This window comes from Procambarus clarkii, chromosome 53 (genome assembly GCF_040958095.1).
Source record: "Procambarus clarkii isolate CNS0578487 chromosome 53, FALCON_Pclarkii_2.0, whole genome shotgun sequence".
NCBI classification, from domain to species: domain Eukaryota; kingdom Metazoa; phylum Arthropoda; class Malacostraca; order Decapoda; family Cambaridae; genus Procambarus; species Procambarus clarkii.
Window position 1 is genome coordinate 27,815,628 of NC_091202.1, and position 8,995 is coordinate 27,824,622.

The following is an 8,995-nucleotide window of genomic DNA, read 5'->3' on the forward strand; positions in this document are numbered from 1 at the left end:
ACATATATATATATATATATATATATATATATATATATATATATATATATATATATATATATATATATATATATATATATATCATGATCAATTTCGAGATCAATTTCGAAACATTTATTACTACAGAAAGAAAAACAAATTCGCTATTGGTAGAGATTTTGTTTGTTTATTTATCTTTGTGTTCGTTAATCATTTTTTTTAGAAGGTAATTTGTAGAGACTTAGAGGAACTATAACACATAAACACTCCAATAGGATTAAAACACCTGCAAAACAAATGAGAACATCTACACAAGCCCCAACTTCGCAGAATTAGATTCTAAGTTTTAAAATCTAATTTGTAAAATTTAGATTTTTAAATCTTAGCAAGCGTACATATTGAGTAATATTAGAGTGTAAAAATTTTACACTTTCAAACACTTTAATAGAAAGTTTTAAGTGTGTGATATAGATTGCATGGGAACATTTTTTTAAACAATGTGAAACACTAACTTACATCACAAACACATTTACAAAAAAACAGAAAATAAAAATGAAACGACTTGGTTCGTCCTGGATACTAATGAAGTCATTTGTACCAACACGTACCAAACGAGTTTTGAAATATATATCTGATGGCATTTAAGACTAGTAATATTTAATATAAAAAGATACTCAGTTGTTTAAGATAAAGTTATATTTGGGTGTATAAGAGTTACATGTTAAATTAAGTAAATGTCAGATGTACAAGATTGTATTTCGACGTAAATTATTTTGAGTATTTCATTGCTCGTAATTGAGATGTAATATTTATGTGGTAAATAATTACTTTAAAAAAAGATATGTAAATTAAAAACTTTTGTAAATTTACTGCCATGAATTGGTAAATATCATGACGGAATCATCTGGCTTGTATATACTAGTTGGCGAATAGCACATATGCACCCAAAAGTATATTCAGCTATAAGGGATCTATGCCCTAAGTAGTATACCCTGCTTCACCGTTTCTATACACCGAGAGCTTAATTGTGTTTCGAATTATATCGAGGCCTGAAAGTATATATCCTTACTAAAGGTCAGTAAGGTCACTGAGGTGAGAAACCTTTCTGTGATTGGTCATCAACACATCACTAAAGACAGTTTCCACTTCTTGCTGAATAAACAACCTGTTTCTAGCACTTTAATGTTACTCAATAACTTTACTCAATGTTACTCAACGTCGTTACTAGACGCTTGCTGTGTCTAGGAGCAACGTCGTCGATGTTCTCAGGTTTTTTCCTCGTTATTGCTGAGGTGATCGTTACCTCCAAGTAAAGGCCAGAGCTTTAAGGAAGGCAAACTGGATTACTGAGGTGTCAGCGGAGACCCGTGCAGATTTACTAAGGTGATTACAGCTCGACGTCGCCTAGAATTTTAGTCTATACCAATTCTCTCTATTGTGCTTCTACAAGTGAAATAATATTAATAACAGAATAACCATATTAATAAATTTGTCTCCACCGAAGCTCGGTCATCAATGAAAATGTTTTAAATATATGTGTTTATAAACCAAAAAACTGGGAAGCATTCAAGCAGGTTCAAATAGCAAAGTCTTGCTACCTTTACCATCTGTGTGGGCAGCGTACCGTGGCCAAGCAGCGGGTGATGCCCCGTCAACACGACCCTTGGAAGGGAAATATGAATTGTAAGGCCTTACCTGGTCCTCCAGACGGGACCCCCCTACTTCGTAAAAGTCCCTCTGTCAGGAGGACTTCGCAGGTGTCTTGTGCCGGGCCGAGTGAGGAGGAGACAAGTCCCCGTCAGATAGTGTAGCGTGAGGTCCTAGCGATCAATATATATACACCGCCGCGTGCGAAACTGTCTTCCATTGATAGGATAGAAAAAGGTCCTTTCAGGACTGGTTCATATTCCATACAGATTTAAAATACAGATATGATAGAAAGTAAATAAATTCTCAGAGGCGGGAATGAAGAGCTGGAGCTCATCCCCTGCAAACACAAGAATAATCAGGTGAGTAATCACACACACACACACATACTTACCACGACCAAAGAGCCAAAGCTCAACCCCCGCAAGCACAATTAGGTGAGTACCATCGCGGTGTGGACACAGAGAGTACTTGTGGGAATATCTATTTGTTCATTTTGGAAAGCCTGGAAGCAGTAAATACTGGATGTATAGAAATAGGAAGGAAAAAAAAGAGAAGTTTTTTCTACTATGTCAAAATTTCCTATGTCAGAAATTGACGCGATGGCGAGAAACAGTTAGCGAACATAGCCCCTGAAGCTCAGGAACAACCCCCCCAACGTATGTAAGCATTCAGTTTAGTCAAACGAAACAAAGTATAAATAGTCCTATCACTGTGTGAAGAAATCAACCAGAGGTTTCTAAAGGTTTCTTAACAGAGGCAGCGTGGCTATCAGAGACAGGAGAGTAGGGGGCGACATTGTGTTTAAAAATAGGCAATATAATCATCCCACAGAATGAGGTAACGAGCCTCACACACACATACACTTACAAACCGTAAATATACGCACTTACCTCCCACATTAAACACCGTAATCACACACTGATTTACCTGTGAAAGAAGTATGTTGCCCAGACCACACACTAGAAAATAAAGGGACGACGCCGTTTCGGACGCGACGACGTTTCATCGACATGAGAATGGTCCAGGACGGACCGAAACGTCGTCGTCCCTTCACCTTCTAGTGTGTGGTCTGGTCAACATATTTCAGCCACGTTATTGTGACTCATCGCCTACTGTGAAAGAACACGAGACCATCATAATTAGTGCCTACCATGCACGTGCTGCGTAATATGTTACAAGTCCTTGAGCTCCAATTAGGTTGTTACGATCAATAGTTTTGCCATCATTTACAAAACAGAACTTTTCTAATACTCTATATTTCTACGTAATTACCGAGATCAGATTTACAACGGGCCGTTTTCCTTTTTATTGACCACTTAAGCCGGCAATGAATAGCGCAGATTAACGGAATGGCGAAATTTTGCCCGTAACCGTTGTATTTGTTGCTGATGTTGGTCTTGGCTGCTGTGTTTGCGTTCCTCGCGGCCGCTCGTTCGAGGCAGCTTTCACTTTTAGCAATATTTGTTTCCTTATTGTTCTTGCTTTGGTTTGTTGTTGTTGTTGCTCTGGTTGTATTTTGAGTTAGAATTGTTTATTGTCAATGTTCCTGTCTTTGTTATTGATTTTTTTAATTTTGATTCTACTGCTACTGGTGAGGTTGCTACTGGTGAGGTTGCTACTGGTGAGGTTGCTACTGTTGAGGTTGCTACTGGTGAGGTTGCTACTGGTGAGGTTGCTACTGGTGAGGTTGCTACTGGTGAGGTTGCTACTGGTGAGGTTGCTACTGGTGAGGTTGCTACTGGTGAGGTTGCTACTGATGTTGCTACTGGTGAGGTTGCTACTGGTGAGGTTGCTACTGGTGAGGTTGCTACTGGTGAGGTTGCTACTGGTGAGGTTGCTACTGGTGAGGTTGCTACTGGTGAGGTTGCTACTGGTGAGGTTGCTACTGATGTTGCTACTGGTCATGTTGCTACTGAGGATAATGTTGCTACTGATCATCAGTACATGTCCCATGAGAACGTACATGGGCACAGAGAGAGGCCATGTACGCGCTCCGTGTACGTACATGGGCACAGAGAGAGGCCATGTACGCACTCCGTGTACGTACATGGGCACAGAGAGTGGCCATGTACGCACTCCGTGTACGTGAGCTTTTGTCACGAACACACATTCAACATAAAAAAGGTTTTTATGTTCTTAAAATTTAAAAACAAAAACAAAAAACCAATACGAAACAGGAACATGTGATTGGCTGATGAAGATTAAGCCACCCAAGAGGGTGGCACGGGCATGAATAACCCGTAAGTGGAAGATTTTTTTGGAGTGAATGTGATCTTTGGTCGTGAAGGAATATACTGTGTGCTGAGGTTACATATAGACCGTCAGTCCTTATACTATATGCCTGCTATAGCGGGGGGAGGAATAGGTGCAACGGGAGTAGATATAGAAGTAGCAGTACTGGTGACGTGTAGTTGTAGCAAAGGTCCAAAGGTCCAAAGGTCCCAAATTAGTGGGATGAGTTACGGCAGTAACTGTAGCAGGGAATAGTTCAAGTAGTTTTAGCAGTATCAAGAGCAAAAGCAATAGGCATACGAGCAATATGCCAGCGGTCGTGATAGCAGATTCACCATTGCACTTCAGGCATCAGCGTATACATCTTATCTAACATTGTCCCTAATATTTATCTAGCATTATCGCTAATAAAACTAGGCAATATATACGCAACACTGCCCGCCATGGGTCGCGAGGAGAGGCAATCTTGTGCATGGAACAACCTCTAGAGTACAATGTACCAATAGAGGAAAACATGTCAACAATAGAGGAAAATATGTCACGAATTCATAATGGGTATAGGGTAGGGTTCATTAGTCATTTACGTGTCTACTTGCGAAACCTATGCATCTATCTTTAATCGTGACGGCTTAGTTTGTAGTTATTAAAGAGCTTATGAGCTCTGAAGGGCTACGAGATTGTCTATAACAGTAATAATCTTGGGTTCTGAAAGATTCGAAGCTCGAAAACTGTTTAATAAGTACAGATTGAACCTTCGTGACTGTGGAAAGATGCACAGATTTCGTAATTGTTCTTGTAAGTTCTTTATGAATCTAGGCCAAGGACTGATTTAATCATTACATTAATTTTTGTATATATGTAGGTTGGTATACCTGTATCATTTATGTGGGTTGGTATACCTGTATCATTTATGTGGGTTGGTATACCTGTATCATTTATGTGGGTTGGTATACTCGTTTCATATATGTGAGTTCGAAAACCTGTTTCATATATATATATATATATATATATATATATATATATATATATATATATATATATATACATATATATATATATATATATATATATATATATATATATATATATATATATATATATATATATATATTGGATTACCTATATCATATACGTGGGTTGGAACACCTGTTACTCATACGTGGGTTGGTATACCTGTTTCATATATGTGGGTTGGTGTTTTAAGCCACGTCATTGCAACATACTCTCTGCAAAAATATATCAACACAACAAAATCAATTAATGAACACGAAGGTTCACATTGAATTAAAAAACATTGAGAGAAAATATACACAATAAAAGGCCAAATGGCTCGCGGATAAAGCCAATTGCCTCAATTGCCACGACTTTTATTGAGGTCATTACTACCAGCTATCACTGCTAATTCCACCATTACCACCACCTCCACTTGCACCACCTCTCTTGGTGGTGGAAGCTGGTGGTGCAGCGTGAAGCCTCTCATCTCTAGCACCACAAACAGCATCTTCCAGAAGTGCATTTCACATGCAGACGAGGAGTCTGCATGTGAAAATCGACTTGAGAATGGTCCAGGACGGACCGAAACGTCGTCGTCTCTTCACTTTCTAGTGTGTGGTTTGGTCAACATTGCATTTCACCTTTGTAAACGCACATTAATGACACTGTGTAAAAAAAGACACTTCGAACACTGTTTATGTAGGACAGACGTAAATATGAGTATATATGTATTCATGTCTGTAGGTTAGATTAGCATGTTAAAAGCACTAAAATCACCTTCTGTGGTAGATTGTTCAATAAATCATTGAACTATATGTTTAACAGTTCTCTAATCCTGTTCATGGAGGACAGAAGAAAATGTATATATATTCTGATTAGCATTGTAAATGTGTGCCCTCGTATGTGGTTGAAAGAAAGTAAGTAAATAAATACAATAACCAACAACACTACCCCCCCAACACCAACATACTAATGCTGGTAGCACTTCTGAAGCTTCCCACCACTACTACCACCACCACTACCGTTCCCACTCTCGCTAGTAGCACAACAAGTCTCCCACCACATACAAATGTCATCAGGGAAAAACATGTTTACATTCTCTATCATAAAGTAATTCATCACACTATACTTAAGACTATCAACCAAAGTTAAAATGTTATATAATGACTTCATGAGCATCTAGATTTATTGTTGTAGTTCCTGATTATAGAAAGTATTAACACATTGGCGAAACTAGTCACGTTTACGAAATAAATAATTGTATATGTTTGGACAGTATTTGAATATCTGTTGGGATTTCATACATGTAATTATATATGTATATTATATACGATCCTGACCTCGTAATTCTCAGGTCAGTGTTGTATGAGGGAAAGTGTGTTGTATAAGTATCACTCTTCCACAAACTTATAAAATAAATCAGGACATCAAATGGCAAAACAAAATTGGTTTACATTCTTGGTTTATCTCTGTTCCTTTGATGGTTTTTCCTTTCGAAATGTTTATTTTATTTCCGTCCTTTACTGGTTTACCTTCTTGAATGTTTAGTTAATCTCTGTCCCTTGATAGTTTACCTTCCTGAATGTCAGGTTTACCTCTATTGAATCTATTCGTTGAAGGCTTACCTTCCTGAATGTCAGGTTCCTCTCTGGGTTGTGAAACGTGAAATCCGTGAACCTGTTTACATATCCGGCTCGAAACATCATCACCTTCAATTGTCAACTTGCCACACACATTGCTGCAACAAGGTTTACACAATACGCTTCCCACTGTCCCCCCAAAAAGTACTTTTGTTTACACAAATTGGTCAAGGTGTAGGCTACTTATTAGTCCTGTTAGCAAGCTGAGAGATTTCTCTTCCTATAGCTGGAACCAAGTAGTTTTCCCCCCTGGAACACGATGCTCTAACCGGTTAAGAACCAGGTGCACAATTCCTACTGGGTGAACAGGGGCGAAGAGTTAAGGATTGGCGCCCAGTAAATTTTATCTGGCCAGGACTTGAACCCAGTCCAAATCGCGGACCAGGAACGGAGCGAGGGCGTTACCACTGCGCCAAGAACGACCCTCTGTACTGTACCTCATATTTTTGTCTTAAGGAGTTTCATTTCCTAGTTCAGAATTGTTGGTGTTAATTAAGCAAAACAATCAGGGGCTTGAGCTCAGTCACTCGGTAAACATTATTTTTTTGTTGTCTTCCTCTTTCACTGCTTTTTTGCGCGCTTTCTTTAGTCTTTTCTTTGTTAGATTTTTTTGTCTAGATTCTCCAGTTGACTCTATATGTTTCCTACACTCATAGGTATATATATATTTTCTCCTGGCTCTTCCGGACCACTCCCAATGTCGTAGTGGCCTTCGTATATGACTGGGTGTCTTTAATCACCCGGCGGGGGCTCTCTAGGCCAACTGGATCATGTTGAAATGTTACAATGTTACAGCGCAGAAAGGAATCGCATTAACATGATGTATCAATACGAAGAAATCAGTAGGAGCCCCTGATGGGAGTCGAAATTGCACACACTGGGTACTGCCAAGCACAAGCTCAGAATTCATGTAACCTGGGATTGAACTGAATCCTCTAGGGGGTTCCTGAGGCATTGACCTGTTACCAAAATCATTGGTCTCACACGGGGTACACTCCTGTACCCTGTATGCAGGGTACACTCCTGTACAGTGTACGCACGGTACACTGTGGTGTGGTGAAGAAGAGTTGAGAACTGTTACTCTCTTACCACGAGAATGCAAATCTCTTCCACTAACGTGTAGCGATTGAAATGCTCATGTTATGTTGGCAGGAAGTACTCATGTCATGTTGGCATGAAGTGCTCATGTCATGTTGGCAGGTAAGGCTCCTAATGATATCTTTACTGAAGTGCTGGCAAAAGCCTTTGAATCCTTTTCATACGCTAATGTACATTTAATTAAAATGCTGTCAGGCATGTGTGTGTGAGACAGAAATAGACACCATCGGTCTCCACACAGCGTCTTTGTCTCAGTCTTTGAGCGGAAGGGTACAGTGCACGTCTCTGTGAGATATCCCTTGACTAAGGCACAACAGGTTCTGTTGCTCTCCTCTGATGCTGGCGAGTGGAATTCTTGCATAACTTGTATTACGATATCGCAGCACCCAGCATACGATACTGTAGATCAACAGACGCTTCTACACCCAAAACGTAACAGTATTTGTGCTTCATTGAGTCAAAAGAAACTTGAATATTGCATATTCATTGCACAAGAAACTGAAATGTGAGATGGTAGAGGTATGTTGAAGTGATTATTTTAATTTTATGTAAAGAGGTTAAAAAAAATTGTTGTATGAAATCTGTCTCACCGTTTGTGGGCCTCTGTTTTTTCTGTAATTTCTTCCTGTTTCTGTCTGTCTATCTGTCTCTCTCAACCCCCCCCCTCCTCTTTCCATCTAGAAGAGTTCCACTGTGAACATCATGGTGGGTTTCTATGTGTACATCTATGTGCGTGTCCTTGTGAATAGTGAGTCCTTAAAGTACTCACGATTGGTAAAGATAAAATATTTTCACCTATATCTATCTCCAAAGTAGATGAATGGCATTGGGCACCATTCTTTCCCCTCCACCCGGTCCCATCCCAAATCCTTATCCTGACCCTTCCAGGTGTTACATAGTCGTAATGGCTTGACGCTTTTTTCCTTGATAATCCCAATCCCTCCCTCCAGATAATATTACCCCGAGCTACTCTAAAGAATTCTTCACTCCACTGCAAACTTTATGATCCATTATTTCATGTTCTCAACTTTGAGCAATAGGAAGATGAAATGGAGTTCTGCCCTAAAATGTAAGTGTAAATATTCCTTTCGAGAGTTAAATAGACGAATCACGTGTCTAACGAACTCAAATTTGTTCATGAATCAAGTGTCTTAATGCTATTGTGGAGTCAAAGGATTTTAAGATATTAATGGAAATATATATATTTTTTGTTAGCAATGGAGAGCGTGTGATTTTGAGAGGGTTGTAGTACCGAAATGGGTTTGAAAATTTTGAATGGAAAATTAAATAACTTTTCGACTAAAACTTTGGAATCATGTTGAGTGATTTAGACGTATATCTTGCAAATTAATTACTTTATACCTCAGGAATCTGATTATTTATATGTTCATAATATCTCGGTG

The 8,995-nt window shown here is 39.0% G+C and overlaps 1 protein-coding gene across 1 annotated transcript; it reads right to left on the reverse strand.

The window, feature by feature from the left end:
* Positions 1 to 3,150: 3,150 nt before the first annotated feature.
* On the reverse strand, positions 3,151 to 3,594 carry LOC138352478 (uncharacterized protein in mobD 3'region-like). Its single transcript, XM_069304974.1, has one exon. It carries the CDS (start codon positions 3,592 to 3,594, stop codon positions 3,151 to 3,153), a length of 444 nt encoding a protein of 147 aa, XP_069161075.1.
* Between the last annotated feature and the right edge of the window lie 5,401 nt (positions 3,595 to 8,995).

Coding starts and splice junctions, on each gene's coding strand:
- LOC138352478 (XM_069304974.1), bottom strand. CDS start 3,594: ATGTACGTTCTCATGGGACATGTACTGATGATCAGTAGCAACATTATC.